Source organism: Ammospiza nelsoni, chromosome 3 (assembly GCF_027579445.1).
Source record: "Ammospiza nelsoni isolate bAmmNel1 chromosome 3, bAmmNel1.pri, whole genome shotgun sequence".
Taxonomy (NCBI): domain Eukaryota; kingdom Metazoa; phylum Chordata; class Aves; order Passeriformes; family Passerellidae; genus Ammospiza; species Ammospiza nelsoni.
The window spans coordinates 21,762,597-21,788,032 of record NC_080635.1 but is presented as its reverse complement, the minus strand read 5'-3'; the positions used below and the strand labels follow the sequence as shown (position 1 = coordinate 21,788,032).

The 25,436-nt window shown below is 41.5% G+C and overlaps 1 protein-coding gene across 1 annotated transcript in view; it reads right to left on the bottom strand.

Annotated features, from left to right (window-relative positions):
* USH2A (usherin) overlaps positions 1-25,436 on the bottom strand; it is a 372,326-nt gene that overhangs the window by 18,896 nt on the left and 327,994 nt on the right. The window contains exons 61-63 of the mRNA XM_059467734.1: positions 12,893-13,120; positions 10,296-11,812; positions 9,008-9,326 (exon numbers count right to left, since the gene is read on the bottom strand). Of these exons, the coding sequence (XP_059323717.1) occupies positions 9,008-9,326; positions 10,296-11,812; positions 12,893-13,120 (2,064 nt within the window). The remainder of the gene's footprint in view (positions 1-9,007; positions 9,327-10,295; positions 11,813-12,892; positions 13,121-25,436) is intronic.

Genomic DNA, 25,436 nt, shown 5'->3' with positions numbered 1-25,436 from the left:
GAATGGGCTGAAACCAGAAAAGCAACAGCAATGTTGTTGGAAAAGCATTGCTGCCTTCCCTCCTCACCCCTGCAGTGGCCTGTATCAGACACCACAGTTATGGGTTGGGAGCCCAGCTGAGGAAGGAATGTCCTGCTTGTGTGAGCAGGGGGGTGACAGTGACATGCAGATACTCCTTACCTGGCTCCTGAGGCATTTTCATCTCCTTTTTAGCTGAGAACAATGTGACAAGGCCTTTTGTACTTAAGCACCCTTCCAAGAATCCTTCCTGAGCTGATGGTGCTGTCCTCACACACAGCAGTTTATTGTCACCCATTGCCAGGTCTGGGGTCATTAGTGTGGCCTGGGGTTTTAATAATAATCTTGTAAGAACAATCCCAAACCACTGCAGCCTGGAAGAGACTGAGGGGACACCTAACTGTAGCCTGCAGCTTCCTTGTGAGGGGCAGCAAAGGGGCAGGCACCAATCTCTGCCTTCTGGTGACCAGTGACGTGACCCAAGGGAACAAAGTGGTGTCAGAGGAGCTTTAGGTTGGATATCAGGAAAGGTTCTTCACCCACAGGGTGACTGGGCAATGGAACAGGCTCTCCAGGAAAGTGGTCACAACACCTAGCCAGACAGAGTTCAGGAAAGTGGTCACAACACCAAGCCAGACAGAATTCAGGGAGCCTTTGGACAATGCTCAGGCACATGGTGTGACCCTTGGAGTGACTTGTGCAGGGCCAGGAGTTGGACTCAATGATGCTTGTGCATCCCCTTCCACAGGAGATTCTGTGACTCTGTGCTCATCCCCTTCCATACTGCAGCTAAGTGGTTAAAGGACTCCTTCAAGAGTCAGGTGATTGAGGTTCAATCACATGCTCCACCAAAGGCAGTCAGGCCTGCTGCCCCTCTGGAGTGGGAATGCCCAGGTGGATGACCCCTCTGTTCTTGGGATGCCTTGCCCAACTCTCTGGAAAAAAAGGCCAAGGTCATGGCGATGTTTGTGTGGGCCTGACAGACAGACATGGTCTGAGCATGCTTTCTAGACAGACACCAGCTACTCAGCCCTGCCAAGACATGCGTCCAGCAGAAACCCCCTTGGTGTCTGAGAATCTGTAATGCCAGCTTCTGAGACAGCTGTGACAGCTAAACAGGACTTCTGAGGATCTGAATTCCAGATTTACACTGACCTAAGCTCGAGTCCCTTAACTCCCTTTGCTTCTGCTCAACCATCTGTAAAAGGATGGATGGTTATAAAAATATTTCCCTGTGAGAATTGCTGCCCAAGTAAATCCTGGTCAGTGTTTGGAAACCTGGGACAGTAAATCCACAGAACTGACTGCAGATGGAAATGCTGGTGTTTAGCCACTTCTTTGCAGGAAACAAATGGGGCAGCATGGCAACAGAAACCACAATGAGCAGTGTCTTTAAAATCAGACGTCATGGCTTCTCAAGACGACACCACTAAACAGTCATGGATAGAAGATGTTGCCTGGCTAGTCTGGTTAAACTGAAATTTCATATTTAGGCTTCTGTAAAAAGCTTTTTGAGGTCATAGACAATCTTAATAAATTGTGACATAATCAGCATCACAAATATTTAATCACATTCATACAGAAATATAAAGAGCCTAACAGGCAGCAGTATTACCTTCTTACAGTTATGAAAGACCACAAGGGAACATGGAGCAAACAAGAAGCAATCACATCTGAGGGATGTATTAAATGGCAAAACACAAAAGCAGAAAGCCAAGAAAAGTTTCTTATATCTTGACTTTTCGAATATTCTGCCTCAAAAAGCATTAAGTCTGACATCATGGTGCATGGCTCAGCACCCTGCCAAAAGATGTGTTGCTGTTAAAGGCTGCAGTGTCCCTAAAAACCAGGAGAGGGCTCTGAAATCAGCTACCAAAGGTCACTAATTAATGTTTTATCAATCTGCTGGTCCCTGGCTCAGACTGCACTTTGAAGTGGAGCCAGAGAGGGAAGAGAGGGGAGAAAACTCTCTAGAGAGCATATATTCAGAGAACTGAAGAATTCCAGTTACAGGTAACTAAGCTTGGGGTTTTTTGGTCATAAATAGAGCCTTCATAGATCCCTGTTCCTGGAAGAAACCTGTGATCAGTTGCTCAAAATGATCACAGTACAACCTGAAGGTTCACCAGCACAGCAAGAAGGGGCAAAACTTATGAGAAGCGGGGCAGGACGTTCTGAGAAGAGTCATCTTACCACAGTGAGCCTGTTCAGGCCTAGTAGAGCTAACAGCTTCTGCAATAAGGGCAGAAACAAGGGCACCAAAATCACCTTGGTCATAGATACAGAATAATGATGTTATTACTGTAGGTGCTGACAGTGGAAGAAGCCCATGAGATGACTTCCATCCCTGAACCACACAGATTCATCTGCTATAACACTCTTGAAGCCCCATATCTGTATCAAGGAAACTTTGTTTTGAACTCAAACCCCTGCAAAGGGGACCCTCAGGCAGTGAGCAGCCTGTGAGAATGTGAAACCGTCCCTTGCTGCAGAGATCTCAGCAGGCAGAAGGGTGCTGGGGGCAGCTCTCCTCAATGAAGGCAGCAGTCCTGAGCTGCTCCTGACTTCCCCAGGCCAGGAAGAGCTGGGATACTGTGCATAGCACAGAGGCCAGATGCTTCTCACCCTTTCTGCTTGCAAGAGAGCAAGCCAAAGAGCTGAATACCAACCAGCAGTGGCTTCTGGCTCCCTGCATGTCCAACAGGCATGGTGCCTTGTGCCGTTTTGCACTGTGCTTAGTCTATGGTCCGTCACAGGTATGTCTGTGATGGGACAGGATCTCAGCTCAGAATGTGTCAGCAGCTTGCACCAAGTTCCTTCAGACACTCAGAAAACAGCCTTTTGCCTTAGAAAAGGTTCACTAGTAAGTCACCACCTCTCCCTGGCTTTGAGCACTGCTCAGAGCTGTAGGGAGCTACGGAGGGCTGTAGGTTCTGGGAACCACAAGGTCAGACCAAGCCAACCCTTTTACACGTGCATGTAACTCTACTTCTGTGTGTAAGAGTCAGGTACAACTTGGACCTCTGCTCTTATGGTAAGCAAAGACTCTACACACCTGTGACTGCTGGTCTTTCCAAAAAGAATTCAATACTGGCACAGCTTGGCACATGCGAGACAAATGGTAGCAGAGAAGTTTGTACTGCTCCTCTCTTTCTAAAGCTGTTTCATGGAGACCTCAAAGACCCAGCACTACTTTGAGACTTTGCTTTCCATTTTTGACTTAGATTTGTTCAATTTCTAGCCTAACTTTTCCATAAATGCAGAGTTTTCACAGTGTAATTCTTTTCCAATACAGGAAGATACTTTAGGGTCACATAAGGTCTGACATCAGCTAAGTCAGAAACACAACCCTCAATTTTTGGTTATGTTCCGACAGCAACATTCAAGACAATTGAAGAGGCCACAATCTTGGCTGGTTGAAATCAAAGAAAACCAAAGAACCTCCCTCTCACCATCAATTGCAGCATCCTTAACAAGTCTTTGTGAACTGACTGTCGTACTGGCTGGCCAGTTTGGAGTTACTTATGTGATATCAGCAGAACTCAGAGCACAAAGCTTATCTACCAAAATCTAGCATTCAGCATTAGGATAATGTATTCACATCTGGGCACTTCAGTATCAGGCAGGTATTAGCAAAGCAGGAAGTTTAAAAAGTGGGTGCAGTTTATGGTGGACAGAGCAAAGGCAAGGTAAAAGAAAGTATCACATTCATTCAAGAGCAGGGGAACAAGAAGGTAGTAATCACATGTGTGCTTCCTGATTGGCCCTTCTCAGATTGCCCCGTACTTTTCTCTCTTCAACATTGTTACTCTCCTTATGGAGGTCATAAACATATAATGAGATAGATTTCAGATCCCCATTTCTAGCACTGTGTTAATTAGAGCCTCTTAACATTGCTATTCATCTCCACTGCTCAAATGCTAATAACAGAACTACTAAACCCATTCTGGAAAAGGGAAAGACAATAGGCAAAAACTTTGGGACTTAAACAAAATTACCAAATTTTAAAGAAAGCTCATTCCATATAACACAGTATAATGCCAGTAATTAATGAGAGATGTAAAAAGGTTTAACTCTAAAAGATAGAAAATTAAATAATTTGTTTCCTATGGGTATATAATGAGATAGTTACCAAGTTCCCATGAGAGAGATAAGCAGATATTAAAAGGTCTTTCCAATACCTGTAATGGCTAAGGGCAACAGCTAATTCAATAGATTCGATCAAAATCACCACTTCTTTCTTTGCTTCTGATTTATTACTTTGGCTGCAGTTAGTCATCACTCATTTTAGTTTGCTTTTCAGCAGTCATAAATTATGCCTCATAAATAAAAAGATACAATCAAGGAAATCATATCAAGGAAATATCTACAGCCCTGGAGTATATTTTCCCCTGGTACTCACACTAATGTCTTTTTAAAGGATAGCCTGCCATGGTTTAGAATATGTCAGAACCAAAATTTACTGAGGAGGGTCCTGCATGAGTGGCACTGTGAGAGTCTCATTGGTAAACCTGGATGCCAACAAATCCAGTCTAATATTTAATTTAATGAAAAAAATTCAATGTTTTACTGCATCAACACATGTGAATTTAAGATTATGTTGACAAAAGAAACACACTGCCTGAGGTGGGGCTTAAAGAACAAAATTACATTGTTTCAAATGGCCCTTTTCTACTAGGGGAAAGGAAGTGTCTCATTCTGCAAGAGGGTATCTAGATTAGGTATCATCATAGCATCAGTGAAACAATATGGTTATGTCTGCTTTATTCTTCAGAAGCTGAGGTCAAGCGTGGCAGTCTAATGCAGATGTACTACGAGAAATTCTCTTTAACTGGAAACAAAAACCTTGTAAGAAAAATGTCTCACAAACAAAATAACAAGAAGGGAATAGAAGAAAGAACTACATTTTTAATGTCACTGTCTTGCAGTGCATCTTTCTGTCAGAGAGATGGGAAGAAATGGGGAATTTAAAGATGAAGAGGAATCAGTTATGAGAGATATTACAAATGGGTAACTATCCATCACTGGTCAACCAGAAAACCAGTTTTACCTGATTTTGAACTGCAGAACTCACTGACCTGTTTGTCAGTAACTAATCAGCACAAGCTGGAGCTCAGCCAACAATGTGACAGATAGGCTGGTAAACCAAGTGTCCTTCCTAGCATTGGAAAATGACCAATGGGGCCAACCTATTCCACACCCCATGTAGTTGGTCCTTAGTCTTCATGACTTTGCATCCTTTTTTTTTTTCTTCTTTATCCCTCCAAAGTCAGAATATCATTTGTTTTCTCTTGGAGAGGACCCAGCACATATTTACCCTGGTGTGTCTCGGGGTATTTCCTAGACCCTTCAGGTGGCTGCAGTGACAGGAGGGTGAGAAGGACTCTGCACACACAGGAGGGATGCTGTGCCTCTTACAGTGGTCAGAGGCACTGCAGCCTCTGCAGAGACACCTCCAGCACTGCAGCCCTGTCTTGGTGCATTGCATAGTCCTCTTGGAGAATAAACCTCTGCAGGGAGCCATAAACCTTTCCAATGAGGGACAATTGTAATTTTCTGTCTTTTACATGTTCTGTGCCTGCCAAATAGAAATAAGGATGTGTCCTAAACCAGGAAGACATTAAGCCATTAATCTAAAGAAGCAGTTTTAGAACACAATTAAGTGTAATTGTGGAGGAGTGATACTGCATTTGCATGGAAATCACACCACACTGTGAGAGCTCTGCTTTGCACTAAATGCCACAAGTCTCTGCTCAGAAGAGCTTTTCTTTAGCTGAGAAAAATAGGTTTAACTCTGTAGGCTGCTGTATGGTAACACTGCACACCACTTCCAATGATTCCCAAGGAGGGCCTACACACTCCTGTTTCAGAAATATTCCAGGAAACAAAGGATTGCACTTGCAAACTCATCAGGCCTCATGAGTGATAATGTTTGTTTTAATCAGGGGGATTTTCAGGAGATCACACAATAGTACATGGTTAATAGAGTTGGGGATATCAAGCAGAATTCCAACAAATACCTAAAAGATGCTCTAGAAGATGAAAGTATCTAAATGTACAACTAGACCAACAGAGGGAGTTTCAAGATCTTAGTGTTTTGTTTGAAGTATGGAAATAGGCACTGTATGCCACTTAAAACCCCACTGCAAACCAGCAGGTGCTAATATGCAGAACTGGCCTTTTCAAGTCTAAATGTACTTCCTTGAAGAACAGTGACCTAAGCATTTTTGGGGGCATAGTCTCTTCTGTCAGCATGAGCTTCTAAACTCACATCATCATTTCTGGAACTGCAGCTTCTGCACCTGGTTTTATAAAACCTAATATTCAGCTGAAGTTTCCAGGAAAACAAACAAATTAAAAAACAACAAAACAAACCAACAAAACCCAATGAAAAAATTCCCCAAAAGCCCAGATTCAAAAGTCCTGATTTCAGGTCCAAAGAAGCTATTAGAGCATTGAACTAAATCTCAATATCTCCAAAAATGCTGGAGAGACTCCCAGCACAGCACTTTGATTTTAACTGCATTCTGCTGGAGGAAATTCAGTTGCATTTAAAGTTTTATGTCCAGCAAACAAGCCTCAAATACAGAGACAGGAGAATCAATATCCAGTTTAAGTGAAATATAAATCTGGGTTTCATCAGCATAATAGCAAAAGCCAAGCCCTATACTTATGAATAACTTGTCTCACAGGCAAGATATAAATTGTCAACAATGGAGAAGCTCAGAATACATCCCAGAGGACTGCTGCAAGTGACTTAAATGGAAGACAAATGCATGCACTGAAAAACTTCTCATGGTGAAATAAATGGCCACTGGTGAAAAAAACCAAAAATTATTTAGAGTTCTAATCCAAAGCCTAGCCTAGTTATGGAGAAGAACCAAGATAAAAAGCTAAGTCTTGAATACAGCACAATAAAGCACAGGAATCTGATTAAGAAGTTTCTTTTTTTTTTTTATCTGTCACTGATAAGTCATTAAAAATGTTGGCTGAAAAAAGACTCTGTGGTATCCACTTCCCAAAACACAGCTTCTGACTGAGATAATTAAAAGTTAGCCCAGCTGAGAACATCCTATAGCCAATATCTACAACATCCAGCTTGGAGAGATTTTCTCCATCTAAGAAAGATTCCTAACAAGTATGGTTTGGGTCTGCTACCGATGCTTACTGTCTACTCAGCCCCATCTGCACTTGCATTCACATTCCCCACAGATCCTGCCTAAAGCAGCAAGGAAATCTGGTCTAACAATAGCTCTGCTGACACAGGCTGTACAATCTCCACCCTTGCATCTGCAAGCATAGAGAACTTGATCCAAAACTCAGCTGGACACAGCCCTGAGAGCCTGGTCTATCTGGACCTAAGCAGGGAGTTAGGCTGGATGCCTTCTGGATGTCCCTTCCAAACTGCGTGACTTGATGAGTCTACGACACGTGTGCATGCAGCAGCTGGATAGACTGATGTGATAAAGCAAATTTTTAGGTTTAACTCTCCATGGTTTCTGGCTACTCAAAAGGATAAAGCAATAGCAGTGGAGCAGAGCTACCAAAGAACCTGATCTATACAGTGTGCTCTCATTAAACCTGCAGATGACACCAAACTGGAGGGACCAGTTGATATGCTGAAGGACAGATCTGCCAGTCAGAAGGCCTTAGAGAATAGGAATTTCAGCAAGACAGATGCAAAGTCCTGCTTTTGGGGAGGAATAACTTCTTGCGGCATCACAGGGTCAGCAATACTGACCAACTAGGGAGCACCTCTGCTTCAAAGGACCTAAAGGCAGAAAGCTGAACACGAGCCAGCAGAGTTATCTGGCAGCAAAGATGGCCAGCATCCTGAGCTGTTTCACAAGAACACAGCCAGACAATTAAAGGAAGTGATTACCTGCCTTTATTTAGTGTCTCTTATGTTTTGGCCCCCAAATAACAGAAAGATATTGATAAATGGGAGCGTGACTTCAGTGGAAGGCCACCAAGGTAATCAGGGGGTTGGAAAAGTGCCTGTAAAGAGAAGCTGTGGGACTTGTCTTGTTCAGCCTGGGCAAGAGATGGCTTTGGAGGGACTTGATTGCAGTTGTCCGGCAGGCTGATGGGGGGGGTGGAGACTGCTTCTTTACTATGGTATTTGTTGGAAGGGAGAAGAAAAAATAGGTGTAAGTTCAAGCAAAAAAGGTTCAGACTGAACATAAAAAAACTTTCTTGCAATGAGGACAGTCAGGCAGTGGAGCAGACTGTAAGGTTACAATCTTCTCCCCAAAGGTTTTCAAGATGCAACTGGATAAAGCCCTGCAAAACATCATCTGACCTCTTTACTGACCCTGCTTTGGGCAGAAATTTGGGCTGGATGGCCTCCTGAGAGCCCTTCCAACCTGAATGAATTATCTTGTGATCCTATAAAGCCAATGAACCTGTAAAAGAAAGATTGCTCCACCTTGCTCAAGAGGTGGAATGCACTGTTTCAGGTACATATTAAACAAAATGAGAACACCAACCATCAGCAGCAAATTCACTTTTGAACCACCAAAAAATTGTACTTGTCATTCTAATGACTAATTTAAAGAGAAACAGTCCCTTTGGATGTAAACTGCTCTAAGATCTAAAATTAATCTAAGATCTAAATTAAAAATTAATTCATAATAGATTGGGGAGGACGGAAAAAAAAAGAAAAAATAATGGGAAGAAACCTGCCTTTTAAGAACTAGAATTTCTCACAACAGAGACTTGCAGAGGCTCTGGAGGGTACACAAGCATTTAACATCTATGATACATGGGCACCTACTGCTAAGGTAAACAAATGCTGAACGAATATATTGCTTGTATGGAATTATTTCCAGCTTCTCAATTCTTTAAAATACATTCACAATAATCATGTGGGTTTCACAATGCTATGAACATTGGAATTGAGATGTGTATGCTCATTGCAAGTGTAAAGTAAGGTTCCCAAAGTGCACTGAAATCATAATCAGAGCTGCTAAATAGCTTCAATTCCCACCTGATATTCGTACTCTGTGTAAGGCAGCAACTGGTCATCTTTGAAGGAGGTTGAGGAACCATTGTAAACCAGCGAGAGGTCTAAATTTACGTGGGCTTGAGTTGTTCTCCTCCTGTAAAGCTCATAGTACAAAATCTTCCCGTTTGGGTGCTTGGGGCCACTCCAGAGGATGGAAGCCGTGGACTGGAAGCCGGGGGCCGTTTGTACCTCAATGAGAGGGGCTGGCTGCGCTGCCGGCGGCGCCTCCAGCGTCCGCGCCGATGCCCACTCGCTGGAGGCACAGCCCAGCTCCGTGCAGGCCTGCAGCTGCACCTCGTACCTGGGGAACACACAGGGGAGCTGGTGATTAAAACGCTGCACATACAAATACAAACACTGCGTGAGATCCGCAGATCTCTTCATTTCTCCTTTGGAGTTTTTTATAGGCACGCAATTTGCATTAACGCATGGGTTATGTGCTGTGCCTTGTCTGGCAAAGAGGAAGAACACTGTCTTCTTAATTTGGGTGTGGTTTGGTTTTTTCAGAGCAGTTAACATCTGCAGGAGTCAAGTGATCAAAATAATTTTGATTTTGATGATATAAAGCAAAATGATGATTCATTGTAAGAGTTGATTTGGATGTTATTTGAGAACTGCAGAGCTCCTCTATTACTCTCTTTGGATTTAGATTAGTTATATGTAAATAGTAGACAAACTTATCAACCATGTAACACACACAAATTATGCCTACACAAATATATAAGGAAAGGTCAGGTAAATAATCAAGAATTAGTGGGGATGATATTACTTCAGTATCAAGTGCATTTCTGTGGCAGAATCTGGTACTCTTAAGTTTTAGCTTTCACTTAATCACAAATCACTTGTTTCCAGCTCAAGGGTTCAAACATGGTCCATTAATTTCAGCTCAGCTACCCTGTGAATGGTGTATGACCACAACTTTGGTCTCCCCACCCTGAATTTTGTCAACTAAAGCCCAATTTATTCTCCATAGCAGACATCATGTGAATGATACACCAGTACAAGATTGCAGGTTTTGGAGTCTATACCAGAGTGCTGAATTATCCCTTCTATAAATTACAATCTAAGTGAACACTATGTACTTCATCAAGATGATATAAAGTTGGTGTTACTATAAATTCAAAGGAAAAAATCCCTGTTTTATTATTTACTTTGTAGCAAACAATCCCATGGGTCTGACTATCTGTTTAAGCAAGATGTCTGAGCTGCCTGCCAGCCCACTGCACCACCCCACAACATTTATTCAACAATTGCGTTCTTCCAGACTTACCTGCTGTAGGGCTGTAGCTGTGCCACTATGTATGACCGTCTCAGAAAGGAAACATGAGAAGCATCAAAGTCAAAAGTCTTCTTTCGTGTTTCACCAGGCTTGTGGAGCGAGATTGTGTAGTTTTTAATGTCACCATTTACTTTGATAGGAGGATCCCAGGCCACCAAAATCTCACTGGAAGACCATGCCTGCAACCTAGGAGGCAACATGCCAGATGGAGCAGAGGGGTTGGTTTTTATCTGAGCTGAGGGACTGGTGACGCTGCCCTGGCTGTTATTTGCTGTGACAGTGTAGCTGTACTCCATGCCTGGCATCAGGGTGAAATCGAGATACCGAGTTTCCAGACCGGAGTAAACAAGCACACCATCCCTCCTTAGGTCGTAGCTCGTGATTTTGCCATTGGGCTTATCTGGGAGTTTCCATGTGATTTCAATGGACTCCGAGCCCATGACCAGCAGCCTGGGAGCTTCCATATTTAATGGTGGAGCCTCCATGGTCAGCACAGACTGGGATGTGCTAGAGGTGCAGCCCCCAGCAGTACAGGCAACCAATGCAAAATCGTACTGCGTGTAAGGCTGCAGGTTAGAGACCAGCATTTGCAAACTGTTTCCAGGATAATACTCTTCATTCCCCAATTTCAATATGTACTTGGTGATATCTCCATTTTGTATTTGAGGAGGTGCCCAGGATGCTCTGATTTGAGTGGCACTGACAGCCTGCAGAGATGGGGGGTCCACCAAGGCAGGAGCTGCTTCCAGTGTCCGTATTGCAGCTGGCTCACTGGTGGAGCAGCCCCCCATGGTGCAGGCAACCACTGCGTAGCTGTACACCGTGTAGGGCAGCAAGTCCTCATCCACGTAGCTGAGAGTAGCAGAGTCAAAGCTGAAGGGATAGAGCACATCGTTCTTCAGCAGCCTGTATGACTGGAGAATGCCATTGGGCTGTGCTGGGGGTGTCCAGGATATGAGCACTTTATGGGGGTTGGCTGAGACCACGGATAAAGTGGGGACAGCAAGACCCCTTGGGGCAGTTTGACTAGTCTCTGCCACTGTCCAGGAGCTGTCAGTGTAGCCTGCTGCATTCCAGGTGCGTATTTTGTATTCATACCTTGTCCATGGCTGTAAACTTTTATCATTATAGGTGAATGTATTGCTTTCAGTGTTACATTCTGTGAAAACAATTTTCTCATCTTCTGTTGTTGCTCCGTGCCCTGCAACAGTCTCTTCTGTGTGTCTGTGAATAACTTCGTAGCGAATTATTTTTCCATTCGGATTAATCGGCTGCAGCCAGCTCAGTTCGATGTTGGTGGCATTCACTGCCTGGATTACAGGTGCCATCTGGGACACTGGGGGAGCTTCATCTGTCCACACTGGCTGGGGTGGAGAGCGAGTGCAGCCTGCTGCATTGCACGCCTCCAGCACAAGCGTGTACAGCGTGTACGGCTCGAGGCGCCGGAACAGGAACTGGCGAGATAAACCACTGTACTCCAGGTGGTTATCGCTGAAAACATTGTAGGTCTGTCCATTAAGGGAGAAAAAGAAAGAATGGTAGGCAGGGAAGTGTCGGAAGGAAGTGTCGGAAGGAAGTGTCGGAAGGAAGTGTCAGAAGGAAGGAAGGGTCGGAAGGAAGTGTCGAAAGGAAGTGTCGGAAGTGTCGGAAGTGTCGGAAGTGTCGGAAGGAAGTGTCAGAAGGAAGGAAGGGTCGGAAGGAAGTGTCGAAAGGAAGTGTCGGAAGTGTCGGAAGTGTCGGAAGTGTCGGAAGTGTCGGAAGGAAGGAAGGAAGGAAGGAAGGAAGGAAGGAAGGAAGGAAGGAAGGAAGAAGGAAGGAAGGAAGGAAGGAAAACAAAACAATTTTTGTGAATAATCAGTAGATGAGACCCTTAATCTTTGCAATAGTGTAAGGACTATTAACCAATGATGCAGAAACTTATTCTTGCTAGTAACAATCAGTTCACAAACAGATCATGGATCCAAAAGGAATGTTTTGATCCAATTTTCATGATTTTTTTCATTTTGAATGCAGTAATAAATCACTTAGTGACAGTTTTCATTATATTTGATTGTTATCAAGTTTCATTGCAAGGCTCTCACAGGCCAGCAGAAAGCTTCTCACAGACTAGGTCTAAAGAATATCACTTAAGGGAAAAACCTGCAAATAAACCCATCTAGTTGCAAACCTTGCAGGTAAAGGTTTACACTCAGTTGAAACCATTGAGCTAAAAGTCATCCCAAATTTCAGAATAACATTCTATTAAACCCAGGTTTTCTACAAACACATTTTGGTCAGGTCCAATTTCACGATGAGTAAGATTACAAGCTTTCATGTGCAGCTTTCTATGAATTAAATGAACAATTTGATTCAGTGTACATGAAAATTTACAGTCAGAGAGTAGCACAAGAATGTTATTATTCATTTTAATATAATGACAAGCATAGAAAACTCACAGAGTGTCTTGGGGTTATATAGGACTTCCATCTTTTTTTAAACTATAATGCATTAGATTGAGTCTTTTTCAGCAAAAAATGTTTTAATTTGATATTCAGCTTTTCCCTTCTGTTTTTTAATCCAGCAAAAGCGAACTTTCAAGATGAAATTACCTTAATCACGCCATTGGGTTGGGAGGGCTCTGACCATTTTAGCAGCAGAGCCCTGCCATTTTCTTTCTTTTCCACAGTGAAGTTGCTCAGGCCACTGGGTGAAGCTTCCAAAGTGCGCACAGATGTCCAGGGGCTTGAAACCTGCCCGGCGTTGTTTACAGCTACGACATGAATATGATATGTTGTGAAAGGTTTCAATCCAAATAAATGAGCCTGATGCTTTGTTCCCTGAAGCAAGAATACAGATGTTTGAGTTAGTTAAAAAAGTAATCAGCATCTGTGGTTTATGTCACTTGGAAAATGAGGCATCAGCTCTGGGTCACTTCTGACTGCTTTGCAGAATACCCCATCTGGTTACTAGGATTTCTTTGGTGGTATTTTATGACTGAGCCTCAAAAAGAAATTCTTACAGTTAAAAAAAATTATATATGATTATGATGGAGCCTTTGTAGTGAAGTCCTTGGGAGTCCTCCACAGTCTGAATCTCAGCTAGGACACAACTTACAGTTCATTCAGCATGTGTCTGAGCTTGCTCAGTGAGGATGAAGCTTCCAGGAATTGGATTCAAGCATGTAGAAATCTGTGGTACATGAGTGATGCCTGCCTCCACAGAAATCTTACACATCTTGTGTGTACATGTGACATTTCATAGGCATGCTGTCCTGCTCTAGCTACTCAGGCCATGTTAATCTGGATAAACAATTTTTGAATCCCACCAGGCTCAGCCAGGGCTGCAAGGACTGGGGCTGACCTGCTGCCACACCAGGACACAGCTCAGCAGAGGGGAATGGTGGGGAAGCAGCCTGATGGGCATCATCCATGGCCAGGAGGGGCCACTGGCATCCCAGCTCACCCCAAAGAGCATCTGGCACATACCTGACACTGCTCGGGCAAGGAGAGCCTCAGCACAAAATCTGATCTAGGCAGAAAGGCAAAACAGCGATGGAATTACTCTGAACAGTCACAAAAGGCACAGTGACCAACAAAGAACAGGAGTAACATGTTCCAGCAGGAGACTGTGCAGATGTGTCAGATCAGAGGAACAAAGAAAAAAGGAGTTCAGCTGATCACTGATATATTTAATCTCTTTTTTAGCTGTACTTTGGCATGAATTATATAGACCACAAGAAAGGGAGTGCAGGAATTCAGTTGCCTTCATGTGATAGAAAGAGCTGGAGTCAATTTCCCTGTGTCAGTAAGTCATATTAAGTTGCTAAATGCTAACATTTCCAATTGTTTAATATTTAAACATTTGTTAAGCTATCAGACTCAGAAACAAATTTTAAAGAAATATTAATTTCTTTTTTTTAAATATTAAAAGTTAGATCATAAATATTTAAATAGTTATTTCCTCAAAACAATGAGTTAGTCTTTTAGATAAATATAGCACAGCATTCGAATGACCATTATGAATATTAAATCTGAAGATGCCACAAGTACAGATTATAAACATACTTTTCTGATAAATGATTCCTTTTTTCTGTTAAACAGGGCAAACACTAGCAAGATTAATAATGCAAAAAAGTATAATTCTTTGTTAGGAATTCCCAGTCATCACTGCCAAAAAAGCATAAGCTGAAATGCAAATAGCAATCACCTCGGACAGATTATATATAAAAAAGCTCTGGCTGCTGTGGGACATTTAGAGATAGCTTTTGTCATAAGAAACATGGAAAGCATGTGGGCTATAAAGCAAAAACATATGTATATTGTCAATAGCAGCACCTGTTCAATTACAGTTTATTTCGGTATGGAGAATTTCATTCAGCCCCTAGATGGCAATACTATCAAACACTTTTTGTAACATGAGTACTTAATGATTAACAATGTGCGTTCAGTCATCCAACATACTCAAGGCAGCCATTAAAAAAATAACAAACCTGATTTCATTATAGATTCTTTTAATAAACATTTATGGCTTAGATCCTTGAAAGTGGAAGCGTTTAAACTGCCATAGCCAAAAAAACCTATACAGCCGACTGCAAAATTATGAACTGCAGGTTAAAGAACCACGTTTAAATTGAGGCTCATGCTTAGCATAAAAATCTGGCATCAGAAATTATGTTGGCACAAAACATGATTAAAATTAGCTTTACAATTGGATGTAGTCTGTATTAATAGTTTTTATGAGGACAGTTATCTATTAGGTTTTCAAAACAGAACTTTTAAAAGCCTAAAATTTACATTCCATGGTTCGGGGGTGGGGATGGGAGGAAGGGAGCACACAGCATTAAATTACTGCCCCTGAACTGCTACACAGAGACTCTCTGAAGGTACAAACGCATTATTAAAAACATCAGACAAAAAGCAATTGCTCTGCTTTTTAATGAGCTGCATCATTGGGTGGGTTTTTGTGACAGCAATGCTACAAAACACTAGATTTCTATCTTTAAACAGAAAACTGGCATATTTTTCATCATTCTCTACCATTTTCCCACTAAACCCCAAGATTTAATTATTTACAATCCTCACTACACTTTGAAATGAAACAAGGATGGAGGGATTTCCTTGCCTGCAGTTCATCATGTTCTCTGGAGACTGCTAAACCATTCCTTCCAGGGATGACTTTTATCCCTGGCTCCTACAGATACTTCTTGAAGAGCAAACGGTTTACATGTATTTTTGTTTTGTTTGGTTTTGAAGTAAGCTCAGGGGACGTACTCCCAGAATACAGAGCCACACTTTCTCCCCCTGCCCTGCTGCCATTGCCAGCCACGAATTTGCTCAGCTCAAAGGCAGGTGCTGAAAAGAGTACGGATGGCAGACTCAGTGATTCATTTCAAGAATCACTTTATGTCCTCCCATGACATTTTCAGCCTAGAAATACTGTCCTGCTGGAATGGTCAAATATAAATTGTAAAATATATCTTGCACTGATAGCACTGTAACTTTGGCCCCAGTGGGCAACGACACAGCCTTAAACAGGCGCAGGAACAAAATCATTGTCTGGAATATTCTCCCAGTCTTCCTCTGCAACACCATAAACTCATATTTCCCATGTTTACACATGCTAACAGTCCAGATTTCATTCACCATTAAAAGAAAGGCAACAAAATAAAATTTTAATGTGAACATTAGGATGTTCGTAGACTGGCTGATCATGAAATCCAATGGACTTCAAGCCCATGCCCTCCTTTCCCTGTCCCCAACTGTGGAGCATCAGTCATTAAATTAAGAATATGCCAGCAAACATTTAAGTGTGTACAATCTCACATTCCTCCTTTGTGGTCCTCTCATTCTTTCCTTGTAAACACTACAGAGATGGACACCTGACAGAGGAGGGAGGTTGTGACAAGCCACTGTGATCTGATCCCACCCTGTAGCCCAGAGCCCAGCCTTTGGCACAGCCCTTGCTTTTGGTAGCCTGGTCTCCTCCCCTGGTACAGCTCTAGCAGCACCACCACTACTCCCGGCAGGACCTTTGGTTTTGCTCTGTAAAGTGCTTCACATGCTGCCAGTGGCAGCCCAAGCTGTTAACAGCAACAAATACACTCCTCCACTAATTCCACTCTTCTCACTGTAAATTAGGATAGAAGTTATTTAAAATAAAACCTTGTTTTAGCACATTTTTCCAAACATAAAATGAGAGAACATGAATCATGAATAATGCATTCATCAAGATTTGCTTCAGATTGCCTTTTTTGTTTGTTTATTTTTTAATTCATGAACACAGAAGTCACTTAAAGTCTGGAAACAAATTAGCATAGTCTTTCATGCTGTTCAAAGGCAGTGGCATCCATAATGCAAGGTGCCTGCCTTCCTTGCTACCTCTTGGTCCTCCTCCCAGGCACAGGCAAGGCTGTGCAGCCTTCAAGGGTCTGATGATTTTACACTGCCTACTGTGATTGCTTTTGACTACTTGAAGTGCCCCTAAGGTGGCAACAGGGTCAAGAGGTCTTTGTAGGTTGAAAATGATCAAAAATTAGCATTGATCTGTAGCTGTCAATAATATCTGCACGGGTGGACTCCCTGCACAAATGTTTAAACTGCATACAACTACACAACCTAGTCATCTTTGAATCTATCGATCTGATGAAGCAGCACTTCAGGGGTGTCACTCCAGGCTTTTCCTCTTCTTTCAAGGCAGGTCAGCTTACCCAGTTGCCTAGGTCTCAGGGAATGAGTTCAAGCTGTGACAGACACATGAGAAGATCTCTGAACCACTGAAGAGCTGCCCAACAGGCAGTGTGAGTATCTGTCCCTTCTTCAGGGGTAATCATCAAAGCTCAGCAAGTCATCACCAGTCATGTTAAGGTTATGCTCTGGTTTCTTCTCCCTCCCTATCTTCTCTTTGTACCATAATCTCTGCTTGTCAGGTATCTTGAACAGCTGAATAAAAAGCTAGCCCATTCTTTCTGTAGCCTCTACCTAAACCAGTGGCATCAGAAACGATCACACTGCTAATTGTAGTAGTGGCACAGGCATCCAAACCAGCTCTTGCGTAACCCATGGACATAAACAATGGGAAGGCAGTTCAGTAGAACATCCCCTTATCTAGAGGCAGAGTGGGGAACTCTCCCTGGACAAGGGAGGAGAAAACTATGGTCTCCTGACAGCCAGAACATCAATCCAACCATTGTCTGACTAAAATTTCCAAATTCTCCATCAAGGAAGTCAAATAGATTCCTCCACATGTGACAGAAGCAAGGGGGAATGCTTGGGAGTTTATAAAGATACTCAGTTTATCCTCACCTTTGTCATTATTGTCTTACCCAGCTCCCTGCCTAATCCAGACTCTTTGCCATTTTCTGCAAAGCACTGGGAGCACTTCTGCCTTAACTCTGATGTTCACTCTTATTTCCCAGACAATTCTTAGCCCCTGCCTTCACTCTAAACATTGCACTGAGCTCAAATTCACATGCCAACACTAACTTGTCCTTTGGGCTGCCTTCCTCCTCAGGCTTATATCATGCACACTGTGTCTTTTCCATTTAAAAAATCTACTCTATTCCTAAAGCCTTATGCTCAGATTCACAAGGATATAACTTATGGATACACAGGTAATCTATGAGTCTATTCTGTAGCAGTGCGGACTGGAATATAAATTATTCCCATGGTAGTACTGAAAAATCTTAAAGGTTAGTCAAACAGAAACCAACATGTTATTCATTTAACCAGAAATTATCTTGCCTACAGGTAACCAGAATTTCCATTTTTACAAGAAATTGATGTTGAACTAGTTATTTTCCTTCCAATTTGTATAAAAAAATAATTTTAGAATTTTCATTAATTTTTTTTTGTAAATTTCACTCTTCAAATTTTATATTTTAAGAACTTTGCATCTCATTTCAGAATCTTAAAATTGCCTTTCAACACTTATATTTAATTTTAAATAATGACTTGATTATTTGATATGACCCAACAGGCTTTCAATAGCAGTAAAATGTACACAGGTAATAATTTTATGGCAAATAAAAACCCAAAGAATAAAACTAGACAAATATTTAAATAAAATTTTTAAGTTTGTAAATCCAGATAGTCCCTTATTAAACCTGAAATAATTTTTAAACGTTTTGCCCAGGGCATTTTAATCTAAATTGTCTTTTGTTGGGATGAAAAGACACTCTTCCCTTCCCAGCCCTGAGATGGATCAATTCAGTCTTTTCTTCTACAGTGGCTAGGACATGACATTCAAAAATTCATTATATTTGAGTCTGCTTTTCTATAAATAAATATAGGAAATTTTAGTTTAAAAATGGATTAGAATAAAGTCAGCCCACAAAGTAAAGCACATAAAATGGCTTCTTATTAAAACATAAACATTGATTACATGATCATAACAATATTCCTTCCTTGAGATTCCTGGCAAAATGCTTTCTTTTTTTTCATACTTTAAGAATATTCTTGTACTTTATTTTTGAGACAAACTGTAGTTTTGCCATCAACACCAGAGAACACAACTTTTGTCTCCTCTGTGACCCAGTGCTCTCATGCTTTCCTAATAGCACCATTCTGGCAGCTTTGTTAATAAAAACCCTGATCTGCACACCCTGTTTCACTTGCCACGTAACTGAATCATGTCCTGTGCCAACTGTCCTGCATGGGCTTGTGGACTGTACCAGGAAGAAACCTTTAAAAACAGCAGGTGTTTTTTTTTTAATCTAAATTCAAAATAACCTGCAAGTAATACCTGATTAGCAATTAATACCTGATAGAAAATTACTACATTGCAATTGCATGTAGCTGAATCTGTCTGGTGGAGTTGTTGCCTATTTTCACAGTAGACAGTTTTCTTTCCTGGCGCACCTGGGACCTGCTGCAGTCTCATCAGGCATCTGAATCCCCAGCTCTCATTTGAAAGCAAAGCAACACAAAGAAAACTAGGATGCATTGCACATTAAAATGAAATCAAATAAAATCAAGTTGGCCTTTGGGTAGCAGTACACTTTTAAAACACCAATGATGTTGCACTTTTGATGGTAAAACCTTAAAAAAAACCTCTTTGGGCAAAGTCAACATTGCTATTTTAGTGAGATTCTCTCTCCTCTCCTCTCCTCTCCTCTCCTCTCCTCTCCTCTCCTCTCCTCTCCTCTCCTCTCCTCTCCTCTCCTCTCCTCTCCTCTCCTCTCCTCTCCTCTCCTCTCCTCTCCTCTCCTCTCCTCTCCTCTCCTCTCCTCTCCTCTCCTCTCCTCTCCTCTCCTCTCCTCTCCTCTCCTCTCCTCTCCTCTCCTCTCCTCTCCTCTCCTCTCCTCTCCTCTCCTCTCCTCTCCTCTCCTCTCCTCTCCTCTCCTCTCCTCTCCTCTCCTCTCCTCTCCTCTCCTCTCCTCTCCTCTCCTCTCCTCTCCTCTCCTCTCCCCTTTTTTCTTTTCTCTCATTTTCTCTTTTTATTCATAATTATTTCTTTAAAATTCATCAAACGTCACTGAATGGCACCTTCTCAAAAATTTATTTCCATCTGTATTTGTCTAATTTCTACTAAGAAATATTGAAATCCCAAAAAAGATTTTTCTTTCTGCATGACTAAATAAATCAAATAAACCAAAATATCAATGACATGACATTCCACTATAGGCACCATCTAGAGGACGATGTCAACATGTTTTCCTAACATTAATATTTTATCTCTAACAACACTCACAAGACCTACTGTATAATAAACCAGTTTTTCACCTTATTTTTCCCCCATATTTTTCCACTTTAAACCATGTTTATTACTCCTCACAGCTAGAAAGTGAGGTAGAAGGAAAGAAGCAGCTCTTTTTATAAACTGGATAGATGATGGGACAGTTTCCCATAAACTTTGGGTTTACTCAGTTCAAAGCTGACATCACTACTTATCCCAAATGGTACTTTTGTGTTCAATAATCATGTTGAACATGAACAACTAGACTAAGTTTCTCTTCAAAACAGGACGGGCTACGGCTCAAAGAAAGGAAATAGTACTATTTGAGACAAAATAAAGCATAACATAAGATACTTGAATCACAACAAAAACCAGTTATGTTTCACCCTTGGAAAAATGTGCATAGCTTGTATGTCCTGATCTTTGGCTGAGTGGGGCGTGCTTTGTGGAGAGCTGGTGGGATTGAGAGAGGAGAGAGCAGCTTCATCAGCAAAGATTTCATGGCATGTAAAGTGCAGCAGGATATTAAGGCAACGTCAAACCCTACAGAATTGAGCTGGGAGATTTGTGTGCCATTCCAAACTCACTCACCACATAATGGGGAATCTGCATCAACACATCAGGGAGTGCAGAACTTGCAATTTGCCTTGATCACAAGGGGAATAGGAATGAAGCATCTTTCAGGTGGAGCTTTATAATCTGGGGCAGAAACGCATCTTCAGGGAAGGTAAAAAGCAGGGAAGTCAAGCACACAAAGCTGGTTGGAGTTTGTGCCTCTCCATTACTAGGTGCACTCATCCAGCTAAACTCCAAGATCATGTTTAACATAAGTACCACATGCAGTGCTCCTGATGTGCAATGGCTTTCCATCCACTATTTGCTAACGTTTAGGAGTGGGGTTTCTCTCATGGATTTACTCCATAGTCTGTAGACATGGCAAGAGAAAAAAACCAGCCCACTGCTGCTGTCAAACAGCAGCTAGAGCCTAAGGGCTCAAACCTGCAAATGGTAGGGGGTACATCCTTAATATGGAGCATTAGGGGGTTAATGTTATATTTTTTCCTAATGCCATAAACCGTATTTTCCATTTGATATTTTGGCTGATGGCCAGAATCAGAACAAACAAAATCTGGATTGCCACATCAGTCTTCTTAGTCTCTCTCTCTTTTTTTTTTTTTCCCTAATACTGTCCAGAGTGGTAGAAGCTTTATAAAACTATGTAATGAAACAACGAATGTTTTTTTATCCATAAAATGGGTAATTTATGTTCATGAACTTCCCAACTCAAGGTATCGTATGGCACACAGTTTTATTTTGTTGCAGAAAGAATGTGCTTTTCTCATGGCCAAATATCGTGGCTTTTGGTTTCATTTGAAGTTTTGTTTTACATGAATTCACATTGCCCCTATTACATTTTTGACTTCAAATATGTGGGCCATGAGAGAGATCTTCTTCATCTCCTTCCAAATAACATAATGTATGATAATGTGAGGAGAAGTAGCTCTGAACACTATAAAACCTTTTTCACCTGATCTTAAAATTACCTGGATGCAGTATCTCAAAATTCCTCTTTTCTGTAAAATTTGAAAAAGAGACTTTGGCTGTAGTTTTGGTGAATTGAAGACAGACAGGAAAGACTCCTTGGTTTTCCTCTATGAAAGCAATTATTTTCAGTTTTTGCCTTTGCACAAACAGCCATAAACAGCAAAAGAGAAAAGTAAAGAGAAAAAAAGAGTTTGAAGAAAATCTTTAAGGGGACTTGTACAAGGGCAGTTTGAATTTTAACACAGATTGCAGGTGAACTCCCACATCAGTTTCCTTGAAAATGCCACTGAATGTCAGTTGTGCTCCATAAAATCAGGACTTTGCAGTTATATATGACTTTTCATCATAGGATCTCACATCATGTTACAAACACTAATTAATTAAGTCTCAGGATATCCCCCTGTGTTCCTGTGTGCAGCTTCAGGTAACTATACTTATTGGTGTAGATCCCATTTTACACAGGTACAATAGATGTGTCAAAATATTGTTAAATGCAAGCTTAGTTTATTCCCTTTTCTCAATCATTCTGAGTCCTTGTCTCTCTCACCCAATACATGCAAAAAAAGAGCAGTTCTAACTGCTGCTAAGTAGAGGAAGATAGCACAGCCTCCAGGCAATTCACAGCTTTAAATCCCTGTTTTCTGCCAACACAATGGGAAATAAAAGCAGCATTTTAAAGGAAACTAAAAGGGTTTGACTTCCTATTTTTTATTCCTTTTTCTCTGCCCTGTACTGAGCAGTCCTAGCTCTTCATTCAAACGTTGCCTGCTCTGTATGTAATCACTTCTGAGAGACATTAAAAGGTAAGCACAAACAATTTACTTGGAGCTACATTATAAAGGCCAAGTTGTAGTCTGAGTATGTGACTGAACTTAAAAAGTCACCCTTAAAATGAACTGGGTATTTTAAAAAAATGAAGGGCCAAAAAGTACAAACTCCAATCTCTGAAAAGGCTTTTTTTCTTCACCAGGTTTTCCATTCCTTTCCTCAATGCTCTACACTTCCTACATGAAGATACCTGCACTCCAAGCAGAGACTGGCTTAAAGTAAAGGAAAGTGTGCAGGCAGCCATTTGGGAAAGGTGCAGTCCAATTATGCCAGTATAAACCAGGAAAAAGGGACTTGCTCTGCACCTTTTTGTACGCAGCAGGCACCAGCAGAAGGCCAGAAGCACACAGTGTTTGTGCAGGGAGGGATGACTTCTCTCTTTCCTGTGCCTGGAGGGAAGCTCAGCCTATTTTCTGAATATTAGCAGGGATATTGATCAGACACACATTTAGGTGCACACTCAGGGACATATTCCTCAGCAAAGCACAGCTTCCCATCAAAATACTGAGAGGTTGAGCAGAGATCTGAGACTTTCCTTACAGATCTTTCTGGGATGTTCCCCTAGTTTTGGAGTAGGGATTGCTACAGGGGATCCCTGTCCCTGGTGGTTGTATGAGCTACTGGAGAGCCTCAATGAGTAGCCTGAAAAGCCCCCATGGTAACAGGGATGGTAAAAAGGAACACAGATCTTGTTTTGCCACTCCGGCTGCCATGGACTGCCCTGTTGATGAAAATAAGGATGTCCAATAAAGAACAAATTCTGTATTTCCATGTCCCTTAGCAGCTGTGTCTTGCCATATGAAAGCTCAGAATTAACTCCACACTGAGGCTTGAAAAGAAGACAAGAATAAAGAGTGGCAATGGAGTTTGGCAGAGTAACTGGAAAAGAATCTGCTTCCAGGTTTAAAGTCTTGAAACCAAGTAAGCCAAAATGAAAGTGGATGGATGAACATCCAGATCCTCCTAGGATCACATGGGTACAATTCCCTCTACTTTCAGGTTACAGGGCACACTCTTGGGAAGAACCTCACCTTGACACAGCATATGAAGCTGTGTCTGCAGACTGCCCATTCCCATTTTCTGTGCTGTCAGGTGAACACTGCATTCATATACATACACAGAACAGCAGACAGCTATGTCTGCTGCTGTGGGAGCAAGGAAAGCAGCTAGCTAAGCTTCACTTTAAACACTAATGCCTAAATAAAACAGAGACTTTCATCGTGTCCTTTCATTAGTCCTTCCTAGCATAGGTTGGGCTTCTCAGTGCAAAGCTCCTGCCAAAAGAGAAGAGTCTGAGCTGCTTGTGGCTTTCACCAGCCAGATGGATCAGTTAGGGAAGAGATGAAATATGTAAATACTGAAATATTACTTGAAAACTGAAGCATAACAAGTTTAGTTTGGATTCTGTATTTTTCTTGGATATTTAAGTTACTTGAGGAATTAAAATAGATCACGTAAGCTTAATGAAGAACATACTGTGCTGATTTCTGAATTGAAAATGTCTTTTCAGCCCATTATTGACTCCAGCATATTAAGCTGTAAATCCACCAGTTTCACTGTCTCACCTATTGATTAGCTGCATGTATGCATGTTATAAATGAGCAATCCAAAGAGAAATTACTAGAATTTAGTCATTTTGGGACAGACTAAGGGCCCAAATATGAGGATAGGCACTCTGGGAAAGAGCCACAATGTTCTCCTACATTCTGACCCAAACCTTGTGTAGCTACTGTCCTCAATTCCTCCCTACACTCTGCACAGAGGGAAGGAGGCCTCTCCAAAGGGAAAGTCTGATGCTTAAGCTTAACCTCTGTTTTGAATGGCCTGTAGGAGAAGCCACACTCTCTCTCATGACAGATTAGACAGATTAGCCTACATGTGCCATCCAAAGTGCATAGAATTCACAGCTGTGATTTTTTTTTTCTTAAATTCACTTAAGACTCAAAGAGAAATAAAGGCAGTAACAGCATTTTCAATCAGCACACAGCAACAGACCATACAGGTCTGCTCTTTCTTGTTTCTTAAAACGCAACACGAACCCATTCAAAGCTTCAGAAGTTGAACTGCAGCAGTTTCAAAAGACTTTTAAATCAATGTAAGCTTCCATTTGCCTTTTCAAGGATGCTGGACCAGGGTCTTCGTAAGCAGAAGAACAAAACTACATGGTGAATGTAGAGGGCATCCAACCAGAAGAGGGATTTGCTTTAGTTAATCTGAAGCAAATGACTATTTAGTTAATACTGAAGCAAATGTCTTCCTAATTTCCATGCACAGGCCAGCATGCTGGACGTGATCTCCAGTATGAGATCATGTTAGCCGAGAACGTGTTACTCAAGTGGCTTAAAATTGCCATTAATACCCTCAAACCAAATAGCAATACAGTGGTTTCTTTAAAAAGGAAGTCAAGCTGTTGTGATGCTTCTATGCAGGACCAAAAAAAAGAGAAAAACTGCAGCATGATAAAAATCTATTGAAAATTTTAGTTTCAAAAATATCTTATTTTAAAAGTCACATGTTCTCAACTCTATTTTTGCTCAAAGGCAGTACTGTATTTGACATCAGGGCAACTAGAACTCAAACTATTTTTTTACCTGGTGGAAAAAGGTGACGTTTTCTTTCCCATTTGCTCTCAGGGTGTCTATTCGGTCTTTTTAGTCCTGGACTTCCCAGTAACATTAAGCACAACACTTAAATATGTCACTGTCTTAAGCTACAACTATAGTATAAATCTCATGATCTATTGGTACATCATGGGTCTAGTATTTCTAGCACAGATTAGTATTAGAGAAAATCTAAATTATCATCTGTCTTGAACCCCTGAAGAGAAAACAATAAAAAATAATTTTATTATACCATAATGACAAGAATGATACTTCATCTGGGAGAAGATGTCTTCTGACTTCTCATTAATTCCTTTTTAAAGCCTGTTGAAATACAAGAGCTCTGCAAAGTTTCATTCATTTTGTTTGTGCAGTGGAAAGTTTTCTTTATAGTGAAAATACAGAAAATTTATCACTGCATGGAGTCCACTTCCCTCACTCCCTTACAATATTAAAGGTGCATTTGCAATTCTGATCTTATGGGACAATGGTAAAATTAGTGTCTCTT